This window comes from Corapipo altera, unplaced genomic scaffold (assembly GCF_003945725.1).
Source record: "Corapipo altera isolate COAL_440 unplaced genomic scaffold, ASM394572v1 89, whole genome shotgun sequence".
Lineage (NCBI taxonomy): Eukaryota > Metazoa > Chordata > Aves > Passeriformes > Pipridae > Corapipo > Corapipo altera.
The window spans coordinates 1,311,086-1,333,422 of record NW_020884968.1 but is presented as its reverse complement, the minus strand read 5'-3'; the positions used below and the strand labels follow the sequence as shown (position 1 = coordinate 1,333,422).

At 37.4% G+C, this 22,337-nt stretch overlaps 1 protein-coding gene across 3 annotated transcripts in view; it reads left to right on the top strand.

Annotated features, from left to right (window-relative positions):
• The window catches only part of SEPT7 (septin 7), a 78,467-nt gene that overhangs the window by 39,524 nt on the left and 16,606 nt on the right, over window positions 1-22,337 (top strand). For all 3 annotated transcript variants that reach the window (XM_027665007.1, XM_027665005.1, XM_027665006.1), the window contains exons 4-6: window positions 12,575-12,681; window positions 18,691-18,791; window positions 19,409-19,543. In XM_027665007.1, the coding sequence (XP_027520808.1) occupies window positions 12,575-12,681; window positions 18,691-18,791; window positions 19,409-19,543 (343 nt within the window). The remainder of the gene's footprint in view (window positions 1-12,574; window positions 12,682-18,690; window positions 18,792-19,408; window positions 19,544-22,337) is intronic.

Genomic DNA, 22,337 nt, shown 5'->3' with positions numbered 1-22,337 from the left:
ACCTATGTTTTCAGATCTAGTTAGCAGTATATTTTTCAGTTTTATTCAAACTTACTTGTACTTTTTGAAGACTTTCCGACTTTCTCTTCTCCCAGTTCCCCTCCACCCAACTCCAGGTTTTCTGTTGATCCTGGTGTGTGCTTGCATGCTGGTTTACCTTCTGATGGGCACTGATGTTGGAGATGCCTTACAATGCCACACAACTACTGAATCTGTTGTCTTCATACTTTTAATTCCCTCCCTTTTAGGCTGCTTAATTACGTCTTCATTTTTGTGATCTTGTCTGTACATTTGAGAACAGAGTTCCTCATAACACTGTAGGTATTCAACTACAAAAACCAGCCTGTTGTTTTCATCATAGTAAGTTTGAACAACAGCTGATGTTACTGAAATGGGAAAAATCCCCTACTACCTCTCTTTTTACAAGGCAATTATACTACTAGCTGTACCGTTTGGAAATGGCTAGGAAAAATCCAGACTTGCATCTTCCTTTTCAAAAATATTAGAATCAATAGAAATTCCAGTCACAGCCTTAGATATGACTCTGTTTTGGAGCTCTTTACGTCATCTGGCTGCCTCTTTTTTTTTTTCCATATCGATACCGGTGGATTTCTTTGACGTGGCTCTTTTTTCCACCAACCAATCTGATGTGGCAAACTGTCTTTTTCTAGGTCTCCTTAGATCATTTTAGTCTTGGTAGATCTGTAATGTGACCAGCATAAAGTTACCACTGGAAAACAGCCAGAGCTGCTGTCTCCAAGATGACTGGTTCCTTTGAGAGGCTTCTCATCAGAACATGGCAAGGATGATTAGCATCACAGATGTTAATGGATAAAACACTCTGCAGAAAATAATTTTTTTATTGTGGCATTGGCTTAGCTGTTAGACTTGTTTACTTCAAGGTTAGAGTTTCTCTCATTTTCTTCTAGATTTTCAATAATTGCACATCTTCAAAAACTGTAAAACTTGAGTGTGTATTTTCTTTTCAGTATCATGTGCCTCTCAGCTGCTTTTCTCAGAGCAGGTTATGGTGACTTTTAGGAAAATGAGACTCGAGTACTTTTTGTTGCAAAAAACCCCAAAACCAAACTTAAACCCCAAGCAAACAAAAAAACCCCAAAAGACCCCCAAACAAACAAACAAAACCCAAAACAACAACAAAACCCCCCAAAAACCAACCAAAAACTTTAAAGGTTTTCTTGTTTAATGAAAAACAGAACAAAGTGAAAGTGGAAAAAATTAAACTCTGCATTCCACGTGTGGTCACATTTTTGACTAGTTTTTCTGTAGAGCTTTTTTTTTTTCCCCTGAGTCTTTTGTGTTTTTTACAGATGCTAGAATTCTCTTTTCACGCTGTTTATTAATATAGTGGACAACCATTTTTAAAGATGCTTGGATGGGAAAATTTGGTTGATGTAGGGGGTGTACGTGGCGTAAGAGGACGGAAATGACTTTTCATGGTTTTTAAGTACTTGAAAAAGCAAAATGTCCTCAGTGGCATTTATAAAGTGTCCTTCTGATTTAATTAGGAAAAACTGTGATCCAACAGTAGCAGCTGTTCCTCCAGGCTGAAGTTCAGATTTTAACCTGGTATAAGTCTGTGCTGCTGCTGCTGAAAGAATAATAGCTCTTGGTCCAAATTGGATTAGTGTGCAAATCCAGCTGGAGTGTTTTCTGGGAGCTGCAAGGAAGGTTGGTCTTATGTCCATTTGCAGCATAGCAAAAGGAAAATCTCATGTCATTGCAAAGGAAGGGGTGGTTTGTAGGCTGGGATTTAATTTTGTTTTCAGTAGCAGTACTGGTGGATATAGCAGTTGTGAGGCATTTGTTTCAGAAATTTGTCAAAATGAGCCTTGGTTGCATTGGACTAATGTTTGGTCTTTACTAACAATATAATGTGGTTGTAATAAAGGATCTCTGTTTATGTCTGAGATACTTCTCCTTGAAGAATTTTGACTACTGTAGTTGGATACCTTCCTACTAAAACTACTAAATGAGGCTATGCACAAGTCAGTCTTATAGGAAACAGTTAAAACATATTCCTAAATATATGTTTAAATATTGTATTTTGTGAATTCTTTATGTATCTGAAATTTCTGAGAGCTCAGGGGAAGAACACAACACACAGCACTAATCAGCTGAAGTCATGCATGAGGTCAGGTGATGTTAATGCATATACATAACTCTTTGGCAATGTGCTTTTGAGTTGACACTCTTTTTAAAGCACTGGTTGTTGCAGCTGCTGCCCAGTGTGGTGTAGGATGAAGGCAAGTATTTGTCCCTTGTTTTAAAAGTGCAACTTAAATGTTTGTAAATGATACATCCTTTAGCACAGTCTTGGCTTTAAATTAGTTGTGTGTTTCCAAAGCAGGATGTGTGTTTCCAAATGAAACATTTGTGAGGTGTGGAAATCTTATTTGTATGCATTTTCAAATGACTCCCGAAGTTTTTATCAAATGGGGAGTTTTCACATATGCTAAACTGTGAATAATTAAGTACACGCTAATCAGATGTGTCTTACTTGGCCTTCCATGCATTACCAAACCTTAACTTAATTTTTTTTTACAGTCTAATTAGTAGAATTACTATTTCAGGAGGAACATGTATATAATATATCACTTTGAACAACAAACTTGAATAGGAGTATGGTAATTGCTCCAGTGAAAACCACGGTACTGCAAAAGTAGTATCCTCGTATTCTAACTTGGGGAATGTAGAAATTAGACTGTTTCATGTGCTTCTAGAACTATAAAAGCTAGAAACTTTGAAGTCCGCAGTGAAACTCAGCATAAATATTGAAATAGAAGATGAGGTGAGGTTTTGTAATACTTTGTATTAGAAAGGCTGATTTAAAGAGACACCATTACACTGCAGTGGAGGAGAATTGCAAGATTTCTCCGTTTTACGTCTTGGAGACATACTGCTGAAAAGCGTGGAATTTATTTAAAGTTGCTTATTTAGAGGAAGCTGACTGTTGACAAGTATTTATTCACCACTTTTCTGCTACCTCAGTGCCAGGCAGAGCAGAAACCAAAAGCTGCAACTCAGCAGGCATTGAGACAAAAAAGAGCATGTCAGATTTTCACTTGTTTACCCAGTCAGGGTTTTCGGTGGTGTGGGGTTTTTTTGTTGTTTGTTTGTTTGTTTGTTTGAATTGCATTTGACTGAATGATTTAAGAATTTATGTGAAAAAATATTCTAAGAATTATGTTTTATATTTCTTTTAACTAAACTCACAATGCATATCATCCTCACCTTTGGTAAAGGAGAAGCCTATGACTTACCAGATTCTGCATTCTTGGCTCTGTGCTCTGTCCTCTCCAGCTGGCAGGAATTCCAGAAGGAGTCCTGGTCCACCTCCCGTGTCTGTCCTTCAGGCTCATCTGCTGCAAAACATAGCAAGCACGCTAAACAGGTCTTAGGTTATCACCTTATCTTCAGACCTGTCCGCTTCCTTTCAGCTTTGTGAATGTCTGCTTCTGTTGTTGGCTACAAAAGCAGCTCAGTTTTCTTCTAAGTAATTACTAGAAAACTGAATAGTGGTGGCTGTGTTTTGGAAGCAGTGGGTTGGCATTTAAATAAAACAGTTCTTACCATATTAAAAAGAGTGTAGACTTGACAACATGAACTTATCCCAACCTACCTCGACCTTTTTTAGAGAGAAAATACCCATTTTTACAACTCCAGTGGAAGCTGTCTTATGGAAACAAAACCATGTAACCACCCCCAAGTAATTGAGGAATCAGATTTGTGTATCTTGCCAAGGTTACTTAGAATTGGCAGCGGTGTATCCAGTAGAGCACATCCCTGCAATGCTCTTCCTCCTTGTTTGGCTAACACTAGACCAAATATTAAGAAGCGGAATTATCCTAACTTGCAAATAACATTGCCCTAACTTTTCATTCCTTATTACCCCAAAAATCATATCACTGAGGTAGGGTTACAGAATTCTGTCTAGTTTATCTGTATCTTTCTCTTGCCGCTTGTACCAGATAAGAGTTCTGTCATAACATAGTTTCCTTTGTGTTCCCTGCAAGAAAAAGTGTTTCCAAGGACATTAAGGAGAGAAGGCGTCAAGAGGCAAGGTGTAAGGTATTGAAAGAAATTTTGACTAGCACTAGAAATCCTTTAAGTTCAGTCTTCTGACAAATTTTTGTGGATCTGCTTAATAGCAGGATGTGTCACCTGGGATATTGTGAGAGCACTCAACAGTTATTTCCAGTAGTTTTTATTCTGTTTCTATGTTAATTTTCAAGGGAAGAGCTGATGCAGTGTTGATTAAATCATATCTAAGTGCTCTTTGCATTCTTCTGTAGAGAGTCATTAGGTTCCACGTAAATAAAAATCTTATTTTTTGTGCTTTTGGAATTTTTTGTGATATTCATGCCTCAGATGTATTAGTTGAGTGGGGTTTTGAGTAACATGCTGCCTAAAGTACTTCACCTTTCTCTCCTTTTGCTCAAGTTGATGTGTAGTACTTCTTGTTCTTAAGTAAAATGCGAGCTATACAGTCTCAGAGATGTTGACCCTGTATCCGTACCAAGTATTTTAGTCTTTAAGTAAACCCAATCACTCTTTCTTATTTTTTCATTAGCATCTCAGAACCCTGTGTGGGTTTTGTTTCTGTCTAAGTAGTGAAAGCTCCTACTGTGACTAATCTGTGATCTGCTCATTAATACACCTTTCATTCTTTAGTCAGCAAATGTTAGAAATTATGTACTGGAAATGCTGTACAGTTGGTTGTCAACAGTAATGCAGAGATAAAAAATTTTGTTTTCCTGTCATCTTTCTCTTAATTTTTTCATAAGAATTCATATAATCAGGGAATTTAATCAATTATATTTATCCCTGTATTTGCCTCCAGAGAGTAAGTCCAGCTCTGCAGCTTTCTGTAGATGCATAATTCTTCCAAGTGTTGGTCTCAGATGTTTGCTTTCTTGGCCTTAAGCAGAGCGTCCTTCTTTAGCATTTTTCACAACAGTTTTTTGTTCCTCTTGCTTTGATTTTTGAAGCAATGTGGGTTTTTTTTCTTCTCTTGTGAAGGCTCTCTGTTTTGGCTTTGTCAAAGCCTGTGAAAATTCGAGGTATATCCTGGTTACAAGGTTTAACCATAGAAGATCTGTTGTCCTGGAGCTCTGTAGCTTCTGTCACTTCCAGTTGAATTCTTTAACCCAGTTATTTCACAGAGAGCTTGTGCATTCAGATTTTCCATGTAGGTCAGTTTTGACAACTTCTTGTTATTTGTAATGTCTCTGAATCTGCATTGCAGTATGACTACAGCTTAATCAGACACAGGAGTTTTATTTCACCTAACATAGAAAACAAAGCAAGGTGAGCTTTGGCAAGCCTGGACCTCAGCTGCTAATTGTGGGCTTGTAATTCCATGCAAGTTTGGATGCTGAAGCCCAGCTTGTTGCATTTCAGCTGGTTTTGGTACTAGATGTGAGTGGACCAATACCGTGGGATGTTTTTTTCATCTGTAGCAATGTTTAGCAACTAAAAACAAAGTGGGTTTGGTTCCTTGGTTTTACTGGAAGAAAACTTTGTTTCTAAAATGCTGAAAAATTGCTTTATTTGCCTCATGTTAAATTAGGTAACATGTCCTATTTTAAGTGGCTACTTTGCAGACATGCTGCTTATCAAGAGCAAAACCTGTATATGCAATTAGAGAAATTGTGACTTTTGTTATAAGTGCCACAAATTCTTTGACTTATGAATTATTGGTGATTCTTTTGTGACAGAGAAGAGGTCTAGCTTTAAATGCAGATTTTTACACTTGCACTGCTTTGCAAAAAGAAGGGAGAATATTTGACTTTCCTCATCTCTGGTGGTGTCTTTCCCTCATTTTCCCATCCTAAAGCCCCTAGAGCTCTAGATTGCTGGATCACTTCATGTCTCACAGTGCTGCATTATGAATTCTAGTGCAAGAGTTGGATTGGGTGTAGGAACCATTTCTCTTGTCAGTAGCCAAAATTTCACCTGTGAAGTTAAGTCATTGTTTCATGGGTATTTTGATCTGTCAGTTGTAGAAAGCTAGACCTGCTTCTGCTTTGAGGAGAAACAATAGTACTTGGAAAATGTTATGCAGGATCTGTTGCAGTATTCTGAATACTTCCCTTCCCTGCTAATGGCTTTTCTGAACTATTTAAATGTCATCCATGACAAGAACGATATGCCAAGAGTCTGTCCTCAGTTATTGCACTTTAAATTTCACTGTAAGAAAATTGATTGCCTTACTGTATCCTGCATGCTGAAATTTTGTTGAGGCAGTTGCTGATAGGCAGAAGTGAATTTATTACTGCTAGACTTCCCTGTTACTCTCTTCTGCTAGGAGCAGCTTTGTGGCTCTAGCATATGTTGCTTCCATAATTTATGCTTTAGATTCAAGTTGTGAAATGGCGGAGCTTTGGCTTTCTTCCCTTTATAGATGTCTTAAAAATACAAAGTTGATCTTTTTGCAAGATTTCACATGACACCATCCTACATGGAAGATTAGATATGTGGGAGCAGCATGGCCCTGCTCCTACCCTCCTCCTGATGGGTTTCATTTGGATGTTCTTGCATGTTTATTGAAGTGTTGGCTTCTTTTTAGTAAAGCACTGAAGACAGGAACTAGCCTTTACGAAAGCTTCTAAAATCAGACATAAAATTAAAAACATCTTATAGTCTCTGTTTTTGTGGTTGTCTATAATGACATGGCAGAGAATCATTCCCCCTCGGCAAGAGGATGGTTCCTTCATACCATTCAGTGTAGTTCAGGCTCTTTGATTATTTATGTAGCTTCCCTTCTCTATGAAAGCAAAGAAGTGCGTGTTGCAGTACCATCAAAGCCATTGCACATTTGCATAAAGCTGCAGTTGCTGTCATGCACATAAACTGTGAGTTGTACAAGCATGAAAGAAGCTGAAATGCGTTATTTTTTATGTCTTCTGACAAGCTTTTTACCCCTCTTTGCGTCATCAGCATCAAACTAATGGAATTATACTTTAAGCAGCAACTGTCACAATAATTAGAATTTATAAAAAAGAAAAATTCAATAAAAAAACTGACTCACTAGCTAAAAATAAAATATGCTTTGATGTAAACATTCTGTATATGTAGGTTGTGGGGAAGTACAGCATTTTTCAGTTGAATTTGATCCCTTTGTAATAACTCTTCAGGGCTATCAAATGCACCATCAAATGCACTTCATCACAGAAGAAACATTGTTGGATGTCTTCATTCTGAAAAAGAAGCGAAGCAACTGCAGCTTATGTTTGACTGTACCAAGGAACTCTAAATACAGATTACTACTTAGAATGCAGTGGAAGCTTTCAAAAACATTGTGCAATTTGTGGAAAACCTGTGTCTCTAATAAGCTGCAAGTCCCACTGGGATGAGTTACCTTCTCTCATCAGAGTTAGCATCTTCTGAATCTGCAGTTCCTGCAGTTTCCAGTTAATAGATACAGTGACAAAGTCTGGTTCATTTTCTTGGTGACGATACACGGAGCACACCCCTTTGAGCCATTTAACTGAAGTCTTGGTTTCTGTGATCACCAGAAGTCTTTTCCTCGCAGATGGGTGGTTCTTTGGCAGTCTTGTACTCCCATGTGGAGCTCGGGAAAGCATCTTGAAATTCCTACGTACAGATAACACAAGTGGTCGTGTTCCCAGTGGTGCAGTTTTCTCACAGGGCGTAAGTGTGAAATACTCTTTCCCTGGTAGAGAGACAAGTAATTGTTGGTGAAGAATAGAAAAACTTCTGGTGATTTCTTCAAGAGTATCTTATAGTGAAGAAGTAGGAAGTAAAACATGCAGAGAGCACACTGATGAATGTTCAATATTGGTTAGTCACCTTGATCATTTGGTATGTTTGATGAACTCTCACATGGAGTCATAAATCTAAGAATGTAAGTCATGCTTCAGGGCTTGGATTTTAGAAAACAAGATCCTAAAAATATAGAAGAAAACTGATTCTGGATTTCCAGAATTATGTGGTAGCTAGAAGACATAGTGTCATGCATTATCAAGAAAGGTAATGTATGAATCAGGAAATAGCAGCAACAGAAGTTATATATAAAGCTGTAAGCTGGGTTGGACTGGACTTCCTGTCCACTTATATTGGAAATATTTGAGTACGAATGGCAGAAAATGAACAGTCGGAGGAGGTTGAAATATGCTACATTCTCTATGTGCCACAGCAATGAACAGTGAAAAAAGCATCATTAAGATTAGGGATTACAGTTCAGTTCTCTTGTCATGCAGAGGAGATGCTGGCAGTCCAAGTTTCTTCTAAAGTCATAAGAATAGAAGTTGAACTGGAAAAAACCAAACCAAGTTAGCTGTGAGTAGATTTTCTAACTAGTTATCACAGATAAGGATTTCTGGTTCATTTGCTGGGAGTGATTTAGAAATGAAGGTGAAAGATTTATGTAGCTCGGTTGAGAAGAACCTGAGCTAGTTTTTTATTTTTTTTACCTGAGCAATGCTGTCCTCCATTCACATGGATTGTATGTCATCGTTCTAATTTTTTAATTGTTAATTCCCCATATGTACTTGCCTTAGTATTATTCTGGAGACTATTACCATGGTTTGCAAACAATTTTAGTGGTTACCAGTGGTCTCTCTTGATCCCCAGCAATGTATTTGAGATAGGTATGCTTGAGACATAAAAGAGAAAACTGAATGTGTTGGTGTTACTTTTTTTCTTCCTTGATCTCCCTTTTCCTGTTGCTAAGTTGTCTCATTTGTGTAGGAAAAAAGAGTTTTGTTCACAGAAGAAGAAATCTTGCTATCCAGGGTTAATTTTAAATGATGTGCTGCGGGCCATCTGTATAAAGATGCTAATGCTCGACAGTTAATTTTTAACCTAAGTGTATAAGCAAAGTTCCAACCATTTAGAAATCCATGGACTTGAGAAGGGTTGGAACTTTTGCTGGTCCTGTAAGGGCTGACAAAAGATTTTCCTTCACAAGACTGACAGCAGTATGTTCGTAAATGTACGTGCTCATTTCTACCAATAAGAGTGGCCAGCTCCATGTATTTGAATGTGACTGTAAAAACAACTTGATAAAATGTTAACATTTTGAAACACTAAGTTGCTGATAAACATGAGACACAAAATAATGAAGGAAAAGAACACTATTTATTCAGATGAACTTGAAGCCTATGTGAAACATTAAGTGGGAGATCAAGGGCAAGGTAAAAGCAGTACCTGGATACTAAAAAAAATTAACCTTTTGGATTCAGGATTACCCTGCAAAATAAAAGTTTGGTTTTTTTTTTATTTTTAAAACACAGCATAGGATATTTCTAAAAATCATTCACTCTAAATTAGGCAGCTAGATCTAAGTGCAACATGATGCATTGACTGATTAGAAGTTATTACTGCTGAAGAGGTTCTATTACATTGCATCTTTTTGCCAGTTCATGCAATGGTCAAAGGGCAAAATCTCGTCAGAAATGCTTACTGAAAGTGGGGAGATGCACTTCATTTGGGATGTATTTTTTTGTTTGTGTTAAGGCAAATTAAATTTCACTTATTTTCCCTTCTCCCTTCTGGTTTTGTTAATCATATTCACAGCCTGTTGCATCCCTGAAAGGTGGTTTCTCAGCCTTTCCAGAAGGGAAGCCTTTCAGGGGTATTTGGGTTGAGCAAGGTTGTGCGCGTCTGTGGTTTTTGGTTTGTTTGGGGATTTTTTTTTTCATGTTTGTGTTTGTTTGGTTGAGAATTGGGGGAGTGTGGTGTTGGTGATTGTTTGTTTTGATTTGTTTTGGGTGTGATTTTTTTTTTTCTCCTTCTTACCATATTTCTAGCAAAGTTCAGAATATTTTAATATGCCCAAAAAGGCAGCTAGAATTGTTCACTGCTAGAATTGATACACTTGATTTCTGTTTTATTACAGTGGAAGCAGCATTACTCACCATAGTAATAATACTGAATGTTCCAGTTCTGCTTTTTACCTACAATTTCAGTGCAATTGTTTAATTTAATTTTATAGCCTTTTTTTACCATCTTAGGTGTTGACCCTTACGTGTTCTACGGCACAACTGCATCTAGGGTTGGTGTATTGATGAAAACTCTTACATCTAATGCCTCAATTACTGGTAGCAGTTAAGCAGTTTAAAGTGTTATAATCTGCATCGGCTGATTAAAGTTAGCATAGGCAGAAGTGTTTAGGAGACTGGGCACCCTTGGGAACAAACTGGTGCAGACATATCCGTAGCATACTTGTCTTTTCACTAATTTCAGCTCAAAAGTGTCTTCACATCCTTGCAACCCTCAGGGTAGTGGAGGGTGAGTAGGGGAACAAACCCCGAACCTCTTGGGGTGTAATGTTCAGCAGTTCAGAGACTGCTTAGTATGGAGTGCCACAGTTGCAGGAGCCAACTAGGGCAAGCTGCTGATTTTCCATCACATTCTTTCAAAGCTGAAAATCTTATTTTTCCATATGTTGAATTTCAATAGCAACTTGACAGGCACTGATTTTCAGAAGAAGTAGTTCTCAGTGTTTTCCCACTTAAAATTCTTTAGCATGTTAAGATCAGCAATAACCCTAATAGAAGGGAGAAGGGACAATTATTTTTTTATATTGAAGTAGAATCTGATGCACAAATCTTTCTTCAATATTGTAGTAGACAACCTTTTGCAAGATTATGGTCAATTTCAAAAGCAAAGTTCACTGAAAGGATATGAATTGTACCTTGTGAAGTCAGAGCCACCTTCTTGAGGCCTTAAGTAGGGTGAATAAAACCCTTCAGTTAACTGGAATGGTATGTACGTCTTGAGCAAGGTTGTGATATGGAGAAGGTTAAGCTTCAAAATGGCTGCATCTCTAAGATTATAAAGTTGTGCTTTTCAGAAGCTTCTTTCTGTTGCAAACTTAGGGAAACCTCTTGGCTGCAGCTGACCCTGACCTTAAGGTCTTGCAGAGTAGAAAAGGTGTGTCCTTTACAACCAGACCCTTTGAGGCACTGGGTTTACTGCATAATTCATGAGTGTGCATCTGACCACAGAAAAGGGCAAATTATGTAGGGTAGTGATGAAATGCTTGTCGGCAGGCATGTCCCTTCTGGCTTACATGAAGCTGTCCTGTTGGGGTTAGTGTTCCCTGCATTGCTAACTTGAGACCATAACAGGAGCATCTCCTTTTTGGCTGCTACAGCCCATCTTCCTGGGTGTAGCCAGCCCTGCTCTCAGCCGGGGTTAGTTCATCTGCCGAAGAGGGTGGGGTTTGAAGAACAAGCCCTGCTAATAGCGTAGACAGCCGGCAGGAGCTCGGGTTGCAGTGTTTCATCAGCTGCTAATCCGTTTACAGTATAGTTAATCAGATTGCTCTGTTCGGTGCTGCACAGACTTTGTGCCACACTGCTGTAATCGAGATGGCTTGATGTGTATAAACTAGTTGGTGTATGAACTGGAGACAGCTCTTACAGTGGAGACAGGGGCTTCTCTGCTGAGGATCGTAAATGGTTTCTGTTTTGTAACTCTCTTGCCATAACCCAGGGCATTTAGCTCAAGAAAAGTTTTGAAGCTTTCTTAGTCTCTAAATCGACACAATATTTGTTGGGGATGGAGCGATTAGTGTGTTAAGATTTCTCTTTTTCAAGTGTGGGGGCAGTGCAACCCATTCTCCTCCCTCAGTGAAAGTATGGACTTAGCCTCTAAATTCGTTAGCTTACAAGCAAAGTTCTGTTTGACAGTTTCTGTTTAGGTCAATGTACTGACAGACTGAATATGAAACTTAAAAAGAAAGAAAGCATAATTTTTTATACCTTTTTTTTTCCTTAGTTCCTGTACCAGTGTGAATTGTTGTGTTGAAGTAGTTTCTTTACAGCAAAAAAACTAAGCAAAAGACTTGTCTTTTAAAATACTGTAATAAGTAGTTGATCTGACCTTGTCTCTGTAGAGCTGTAAATGGAGGATAATCTTTGCTATGGGAATTGTAACTGTATTTGCTTGGATTTTCATGACAGTAGTGTCTCCAAATTCTTTAGCAAGGCTGTGACTTATTGTTGCTCATGAACAAATTGTGAAAAAAACCAAAATCCACTCTCCCTTCTGTGCCCCAACAAAACCCAAAATCCCAGGCGAACCACATAGTTTGAAATTTCATTTTATCTCTTGTGGGTTTAGTAGTTAGACTAAACTAATCTCAGTCTTTCTCCCTCCCCCCACCTCCCAGCCGTTCCCCTTTCTTTTTTCCCCTCCCTGACAATAAGACTGTCAAATAATATTTGAAATAAAGAAGATAACTTAATCTGCTTTGGCATTATGGTAAGAAGCCATATCATCTTGTTTACAAAATTTAATGTAATATCATCTCTCTGTGTTGTAGTGGAAGCAATGAAGTGCTAAGTGCATTCAGTACTTAATGTGATCAGAAAAATTAATATCTATAGAATGTGACAGTTGGATTTGAAGGGTTTACCTTGAAATTGGAAAAGATGAAATTGGAAAAGATTCTCAAAGCCTTAGAGTGCAGTGCATGTTTTCAGGTGCTATGTTTCGAGAGTGTTTGGAATGTAGATCTAAATGTTTATACTTAATGTGATACTCCTGGTTTTACTGAAACTGTTCTGTTTTCTTCTAGGTGAATCTGGACTGGGAAAATCAACATTAATCAACTCATTATTCTTAACAGAACTGTATTCCCCAGAGTATCCAGGTCCTTCCCACAGAATTAAAAAGACTGTACAGGTATGTCTTGGGCGGGGGGGGGGGAAGATACAGCTTGAACAATGTGATTTGCAATCTAGTAATGTAAGGAGATACAGTTGTTACATAAGCACCTATATTTCAAAATACATCCAGATATGATGTGAACTACTAAGAAATATTCAATGTGTCTCTCAGTGCATCTTAGCAACAAAACTTCCAGGTTCTCAAACTTGTGGCCTGTTGAAATGCAGGAGTCCTGCAGGGCTTTGTGTGCTGCCTGTACATTAGAAAACACATTCATGTGCAGTCCTGTTTGAAAATGTAGTGTTTATTATCAATTAAAATATTGAGTAAATCTGTAGAAGTAGATAGATGTGCATTAAACCCCCTGACTGTTTAAGGTAGGCTTTTAGAGACTGTGTGTATTAAAGGATTTGACTGAAGTGCAAGGACCTCATGGACCAAGTATCCATGAGCCTTCTGCAGACCGTATCCTTTGTGGTACCTCATATGCCTGTTACAAGTTGTTATTCTGAAACATATCAGGGACTGAGGGAAGGGGAACCTGTCTGACCTTAAGGACAAGACTTACATAGGCAAAGATGTTCCTGCGAGTGATGCAACTGAAATATTTAGTCAAAGACTGGAAAACTGAAGTTGATCCATTCATTTTATGTAATAACTTGTTACTAATCAATTATATTTTCTCTCAAGAAAAGGAGCATACTCTTTATATTATAAAAAGGTTATTAAAAATAGCAATTACCTCATACTAAGAAAAAATAATATTATGGGTAGTTTAGGAAATCATTGCATTTCAGTGGTGTATTTTCTGCCTCCACAGCTGAGCAGCTGAATAAGGGTGTGTGAGCTTTGCTTATATCTCTTGATGTGCCCTTGTTTAAGATTTTGGTGAAGATAGCTTGTGACAATCTAACTTTGTACAGATGAGGACTGGAGGTGCTCACCATTGCTGCTGTTGTTCAACAGAGTTCTTCCAGCTGCAAAATTATAGTCTTAGACCACCTCAGCTGTAGCTGAAGTGGCTGGGCAATGACAGAGTTGTCATAAAGTGATTAAGCCCTGTGTTGGGTTAGGAGGGTAGGCAAGGTGCTAAACAGATGTTGTAAAATAGAGTGATTTTTAATTGAGTGGAACCAAATAACTGTGCTCCAGTGCTGTGATCCACTGAACTTACTATTTTGTGGGACCTCTGGGATTTTTTTTGCCTGGGGTTTTGGGTAAGACTTTTTTAATCCAATCTCAGAACACAGAATAATTACCACAGTACTAGGAAAAAGTTAGTTATACTCATATTAGAAAGTTTAAATGGTATTGCTTGTCAGTTAGCTCAACATCAAAGCTTGAATACTATCGCAAAATGCATTCGTTGCAGAATATAATTTTTTTCATTTGGAGGAAAGCTTTTGAACATTCTGAGTTCTATTAACAATATATTAATACTTTCTAAGCTTTAGTCATGTCTATTAGGCTATTTTATCAGTTTAATACATAACCATAGTACTGCGAGAAAATGGACTTAAAAGCTTATTAGCAGGGACATCAGACCATTATCTGAACTAGCAGGGTTGAATTTATGTACTTGGTTCAAAGAGACATTAAGTGGGATGGAAGAGGTTTGCAAATAGTTAAGCTCTGGTATAATATGCTTAGAACTGAAATAATCAGTAACTGTTGGAAAACGAAGTAGAAGGGTGACTTTTTGTTGAAAGAGAAATGTAGTGGGATTTCATTACTGATGATTACAAATTGATTTAGTAGAAGCTAAAAAAAAGCAACCAGGACATCTTTCCAAGATAACTCACCTAGTTAAAGGTGCATCAATGTAAAAAAGAAAAAAAAGAAAAAAAAAATTCTATGTGGAGTTTCTGGAATTTGAGTTAAGTACTTTCATATATTAGGTGGCATGTTATGTTAGATGATCTGTTCATTCTGACCTTCAGAGGGAGGTTGATGTTTATTAATTTACTGGTTGAATAAAAAACCCTATCCTTTTCAGAAAACTTCACTTAATGATTTTTTTTTTTTTTGGCACTGGAGAGGGATAAAGAAAAGGGCTTGAACAGAGATCAGGTTGAAAAGCCATTGCATTTTTTCATACTTCCACTGTGTGGGCTAAAGCTTGAGGGTGACCAAGAGCTAGCCAAAACTTTTTTCAGTAGTGAATTGGAGTCTAATATAACTTAGAAAATAATAGGATTGGGATGGTGTACACTTAAAGACCATCTTCCCCTCTAGAAACTACTGGTTACTTTATCTATTAGATATTTTTTTAAGTATTCTTGCAGTGCAACATTACTGTGCTTTCAGTTATTTAGGATGAATGAAAAATCATTGAGTGTAGCATTTTAAGAAGGAAACTGAAACTATCTTATTTCAGGGTCAATGTTTAAGTGGGGATAAAATTGTTTCCCCCTACAACCTTGAAAATTGTGTGTGCTAGTAATGATGTGTATGATATGGAGGTGTTTCCAGTCAAATCAAAGAATAAACAGTTGGAGCTGCTGTTTGGATCCATTGGATCTGAACTCTTTACCAGTGAAAACCTAAGTTGAGGATTGAAAGGATTTTTGTAGAGTACAGATGAGACAGGCCAACAGAGCAACCTCAAACCTTCGTTGAAATAATCACCTACTCTTATATGGTGGGAATAATTTATTGACCAGGAATTGTATGAGGCTCTCTCCTTAATAAATGTGAGCTGTGGTTTGGGCTGGAAAGCCAATTGCAGTTTGAAGTTGTTTTCTGAGGCAGGTCCTTCATATTGATTTCATGTAAAACACAGAAAAACAGTTAAAAGTAATTTGAAGTCAAATAAATTCAAAGAAAACTTACTCAGAAATGAAGGGGTATGAAATATGTTTTCTCTGATCACTATTTGACTGTATTAAGTGGAGTATGCTAAAAAGCATTTGAGCTGTAACAAACATCAGGTCGTGAATGCTGTGTAGTAACTGCCAAGGAGACCCGTGTGACCCACTTGACTGGAGTGCATGGGAAAATGGCTGTTTGGAGGAGACTTTTCTTGAAAAGTTTTAAATTCCAAGACTTGAACTAATGTTTTCCATGAATCTCTTGGGAATACTTGTAAACCAGATGATAGGATGCAGTTGGATACTTTAACTGTGAATTACACTAGTTTACAGTGATTTTTTGGATCTTTTCCAGATGTTGCTGCTTTCTGTGCCTTTGACCATATATGGGCACATTCATTTGGGTTAGAAAAATGCAACTTTGCAGAGGCTTTATGGCAGATTCTTCATCTACTGTCTCCTACCAGCAGAACTTACCATTTAAAGTATATGGTGGATTTGGTCTGATTGTCCACAGCACAAGCACAGGACACTTCATTTGATCAGCTCATGCTTCTTGTTCTATAGGTTTCTTAAAACCCTGCTCTGATAGCAAGATACCTATGTGAACTTACAAAAAGTAAGAAAAAATGTAAATCCTCACCTCCCAGTGAGGTATTAGCACTGCCTGCAGAGATTCAGTTACTGCAGGCCATTTTTCAGAAAGTGGTTTCACAAATTCAGCCACACTTATATTTTACAAGCACACGGAATCAGGGAAAATGTTTGGTGTGGCATTTCTGAGGATCTCTTGACCTTTGTTTTTAGTTTTTTATAAACATAGGTTCAAGATAATATTTTATTAATTGCTTCTTCTGTAAAAGCATTCCTTCATGACTGCATAATAATTTAATGGTTCTTGCTGGGAATTTTTGGGCTGGAGAATAAAGTTGATACTTTGTAGTGCTTGGCAAGAATACATCTCTTAACATTATCATCTCTAGTATTTTACAAGTGTTTTGGATTTCTTATACTTTCAGAGAGCTTGGTGATAGGAGGGCTATGTGGTTACTATATACAAGATAGCAAAAAGAATGCAAGGAATCAGAAGTTAGTGAGTAGTAAACTCTTGGCTGAGTTGACTGTGGCTGGAGATTACTGTCTTGAGTTCTGGCATTGATTGTGTACAATAAAATTTCTCTATAGAACTCTTGAGGAGGGGGGAAATAGACTCACCACGATTAAAACATAAGTTTCTAAAGCACTGCATGTATTCCTAGGTTCTCATGGCTTTGAACTGTATGCTTTTAGAAGGATAAGAGTTGCGAAAGAGTAACTTGGTGGTGTCTTAGGCTGCTGTGTGCATGGAGTTTTTTTTTGTTTGGTTGGTTGGTTGGGTTTTTTTTACACCTTCCTAACCTGCAATAAGGCCTGCTTAGGTAGGAGCCTGAATTGAGTGGCCTTGAAGTCCAGCCCAACCTGGATTCTTCTGTGACTAGCATTCTGGAAGCCCAGTGCGGGGACTTGTTTCATGAATCTGCCTTACTTGATGTTTTTTTCCCTGTCTTTTTGTTATGTGAGAAGCCAACTCATGATGATTGGTTGCTGTAGGCAGCCATAGTGTAGCTGAGTCAGTTTTTTGAGAACTAACAGTGAAAGGGGTTGATCTGACTTGGGTAGGATCCCTACTGATGAATAGTTAAAAATAGCATCCTGCATACTTAGAGGTTAAATATAAAGCCTTCTTTGCAGTTAGGTACTGTTTTCTGTGTTTGTGTATAGTCTCGTCTGAATTAGACTCAGTGTTTTACTTGGGCAAGAGGGATTTAGTTTGTCTTTCTGCAGGGTGTCACTTTATCTTGTGGATTTACATTGCATCACATAAGCAGCGATTGCAGAGTGTTTGCAATAATATGCAGGTGTGGCTGTGAGTCTGTTTCACTTATATGACAATGAGGGATGTGCAAGAGCTAAAGCAGCATTGATAGGATCTCTCTCAAATCTTGAACTGGTCAAGAGACCATCCAGATAGAATTTATTATCCAAGTTGCCACTCTCTCCAAAAGTTCCTTAGTGAATGTTCTTGCAGGTGTTCATCCAGTTAAATAGAACTTTTTTTTCTCTTCCCCATTAGGGTTTGGGAGAGTTAAAAAATGTTAAGCAATGAGCACCAAGGTGGCATCACTGTATGCCAACTCATGTGTGGCTCTAGACAGATGGCTCACAGTTGATTTCTTGAATCCATATCTAGAAAACAGTGTCATTAGTGGTTTAATAGAAATTACTTTAGTATCAAGGAAAAAACAATGATTAAATGTGTGAGCAGTTGGAAAGAAGCCAACATGCTAACGTGAGTTTGTAATTTCTTACTGCTGTGCATCACTGACTGTTACAACAGTGATACAGCACTTTCTCAGGCAGATACACCTGACGTTGGCATTATCAATAATTACTGTCATATTAGTAGGAAGGAGGTAGCAGTCCATGTGCTGTTTAGCCTAGATTTTTTTTCTGTCATGACATGCTTAATCTGTTTGACATGCTTACTGCAAGGTGACTGAGCTGTGCTGCAGATGGATGATCACAAATGGAGACATGAATTCCCACACCCAGATCTTGCATCAGCCTTGTGCTGATGCAGTTGACTTCTGAGCCAGGTTTCCATCAGTGACTTGGGCTCACAGGAACCCAATCCATTATGGTCACATGAGGTCTAGTTCAGCAGATTGCAGCTAGATTGTATTACTTTCCAATATCAATCTGTTTGTAACAGGAAACCATCACTTTATATTGTTCCGTTCCCAAGCATTATGCTAGCTGAAGAATAAATGTATTCTTAAAAATACATTAACAGGACTAGAAATGTGTTTAAGGTGCTTGGTGGGAGGATCAGTTTTGAAAATGTCATTTTCTTAGAAGTGACTAAAGTTGGCAATTTCATCACGTTTAATGCCTGGTTAAGGTTTTTCCTGTTTAATCAGGAATTAAGATACTAAGATATCCTACATACCTAGAGGGTTCACTGACTTCATTTAAATAATGACCTTTTTCTTTTAAAAAAAAATTATTATAAAAATATTGGGATTTTATAAGCAAAACACAGACCTAGTATACCTCTGAAGCAGAAGAGTCAGCAATTCTTTGCCAGACTTCTTATTCATTGAATACTTTTCCCAGTGTTTCAGATAGGTGACTAAATTGCTAAAAATTTAATCTTATCTTATTCATTTTACAGGTTGAACAGTCAAAAGTTTTAATCAAAGAGGGTGGTGTTCAGTTACTACTCACAATAGTTGACACACCAGGATTTGGAGATGCTGTGGATAATAGTAATTGGTAAGAAATTCTTTGTATGTTCTCTCACAATAATTCTGAATTGTATTTTGTGTATGTGTGAGATATAATACGTTGTGACATCTTTTTAAATGCAAGCTTCAACATTCAGTTAAAATATTGACACTTTTAAACTTTTAGTTGGCTGAAAAGTTTGAACTACTGTAATTCCAAGTACCTTTATAACTTGACTGAAATACTGTCAGCTTTTCCCTTTAAACTGGGTGATGCATTTGGCTCTGTATCCACACATGCAGAGTGCAGAACTGACTTCTGTGTCATCACAAGATGTGATCAGTGAAGCGTATTCCTTTGGCTACGGTTCTTAAGTATTCTGTTTAATGCTATTACAATGAAGGGGATTGTGTTTGAAGGGATTTTTCAGTGAACTCACACTTTACGTCTTCAGAGCTTTGTAACTCAGTTTTGTGTTGAGGAACTAGTCTCTTAAAGTGCAGTGTTGAAGTATCCTAATTTAAAAAAAAAAAATAAAAACAGTAACAACAAAAAGGCAACCCATGGGGAAATTGTGAACATCTACTTCTTAGCCAAGACAGATTTTTTTTTTTTTTTACATAAATAGTGTAACTTACAGGTTTTTATTCATGTAACCTCTGCAGCTGGCAGCCAGTTATCGACTACATTGACAGTAAGTTTGAGGACTACCTGAATGCAGAATCTCGAGTGAACAGGCGTCAGATGCCAGATAATAGAGTGCAGTGTTGTTTATACTTCATTGCTCCTTCAGGACATGGGTTTGTATTACTGTATTTTATGGTTTTTTTTCTGTCTCTTACCTCAGATAAATATACAAATTTGTCAGTCTGACTTACGTAAAGTTCCTAACAGGATTTTCTTAATAGCCTGCAAATCGTGCTTATTTTCAAATATAAGCTTGCTTTGGCAAGCCAAACACCAGAAAACACGATTGCACATTAATTACACAGCAAGAAAAATAGAATTCTAACAGCTAAAAATACATAGATGTTCACAAGTGCCAGGTCTGTTTGTTATCTGTATGTCTTTTGATCACATTAGAAGGAGAAATTGATTCACAGTTCAAGCAACGGGATTTTTCCTTTCTGTTCTTCCTGCCTCCCTTTGAATTTGAATGATAAATTGAAGATGGGAAATTTCATGGATCCTTGTAAGCATACTTTAATTCACCTGGCACATAATATTTTGTCTAGTGACAATTCCAGTATAGGCATTCTGATTTCTTTCAATTATTGTGTGATCTTGCACCCCTGCTTAGTTTTTAACTTGATCAGACTTCTATCTAGTGGTCGAGGGGGAGAACTGCATTTCTAGGGTGTATTAGATACAGATTGACTGTATCTGAAATTAGTTGCCTAGCATTTTATCGTGGCATTATAACTGATTAAATTGATCAGAGACTCTTAAGTTGTACCTTCAAAACTAGAAGGAGAGGGTAAGTAGTCTACTCTATTGTATAAGTCAAAAGTAGTAAAACTTGTTGAAGGGAATGATGAAGGAATTTTGAAGCATATTCCTCAGGCAGTAAAAATTGCTAACTATTACACTTAGCTTCTGTAGCTAGCACTGATATGGGTCTAATAATTTTGAACTGGACAGAGACTTCCGAATTTGGAAAGAAATATTGGAGGGAGTTTTTCTTGCTTAGACTTGCCTTTATTAAATGTTTTGTTGTTGTTCAACATGCATGTTTGTAATGTCAGTTTTGCTCAACATGCACATCAGTTTTAAATGTAATTTAAATAAAGGGATGATGATCCTTTTCTTGTGCTAGATAGTCATTTTTGAGCTAACTTTCAGATTCTGCAAACAGTTCTCTTAACCCCACACCCCCCTTTATCCATTAGAATTTTCTAAACCAGTGGGAGGTACAAATTATTCTTAAGGAAAAAGAAAGGTAATGTTTCCAATAAGCTAAGGTTTGATAATTAAATTTGTGAGGCTAAAAGCTGTGAAAGCATGTTCCTTACACAGGTATTTCATGTTATTCTTAGGGGGAAAAAGTGTGAAGTTGTGCTAGGTTTGCATGATGTTTTTCAATTACTGGAATAAATGCTTAGAATTGTCATGTAAGTAAGAAAAGTAATAGAGAAAATTGGTGCTGCTGTTAGCATTCATTTCCTCTTTTAAGATATTCCCCTCTCTGAAAGGACATAGCTCACTTCCTACCTGGTTTTTGTGGTCATGCAGTCTTTGTTCCTGTTTCCTGTGCGGACAGCAGCGCATGTAACCTGTCAAGTAGTGTCCTCTTCACTCTTAAAGCATGACTATATTTACACCAAATGAAAGCATTTGTAGGTGAACTTACTTCTGCTCACCCCTATGACTTAATACACTTGTAAAAGCCCTCTTGTTATAATTTAGAAATTAAAAAAATTACCAGATTAAGTCCTTCCCTTTAATGCATCCCACTGTTTTTAGCTGGTATCCCCATAAACATCTGAACTGATGAGTTAGTTTGTGTGGGAGCAGGAGAAGAGAGAGGAGGGGCAGGGGGAGGGTTCCAAGTAAGTGACTGGGGTGATAATGAGTTGCACCATCTTTCTGCAATTCTGGAGTCTTTATGTAAAGCCTTACTGCTCAATCTCCACTGTAAACTCAAGTCCTTGAGGTGAGCATTTTTGTTTTGAAAGATTCTGCTTTGGCAGCTGCCCTTCAACCTGGTGTTGCTGCCCTAGGTAGCTTTTTCCAGCTCAGAATATTCTGTGATTGTTTTGGGTTTTTTTTTGAAGAAAGTAGTGGGAAAGCATACGAAGGGGAATGGATAACCAAAAAAGCACTCATAATCTAGACATGCCATTAGCATTGGCTTATTTAATGGAAATGTGTTGGGAAATTAAGTGGCAGGTAGAAAATGTTAAAATGAAGTTAAGTATGTGTTCTTCAACATTTTCTTTATTCATTTTTATATGGTTTGGAGAAGCAGCTGAATTTGAGTACCAAATGAATATGGTTTTAATGTTCCTAATACTAATTTATTTTATATGAGAAATAGTCTTGTTAAATCCTTTAAGTGAATCCTTTAAGCCTGACTAAACTTGCTATAATTTTGAAGTATTAATGTATCAAAAACTCTCTGGTTTTACTTCAGCAAGCAGGAAATATAGATGGTGAACATACTGTCACGCACCTGCTCAACACCCATATGATGGTTGTTTTAGTTTTATATTATTGTCATCCACCTTAATAATTGTCTTTTTGTTTTACATAACAATTTAGAGATGAGATATTTCTACTTCATTTGTACACAGGCCACAGAAGTTATTGTCTTCAGCAATCTAAGGTCTAAAAAAAAAAATAAATCTCCCAGCCCACTCTCAAGAGGAAACACCATAACAAACATGACTTTCAGAGCATAATTCACAGCTGTAAACTCTTATCAGTCAGGCTTTAAATGGGATTATCTTCTGGCTAATGACACGAACTTCACTGCTTTCACAGGAGAGGTCTTATCATTTGCTTAAATGAGTGTAATTTCAGCTTGCAGAAGTCTCGTGACTACTGGTAGTATTAACATATGACTTATTCCTCTGGTATGATACAATTTAGGGG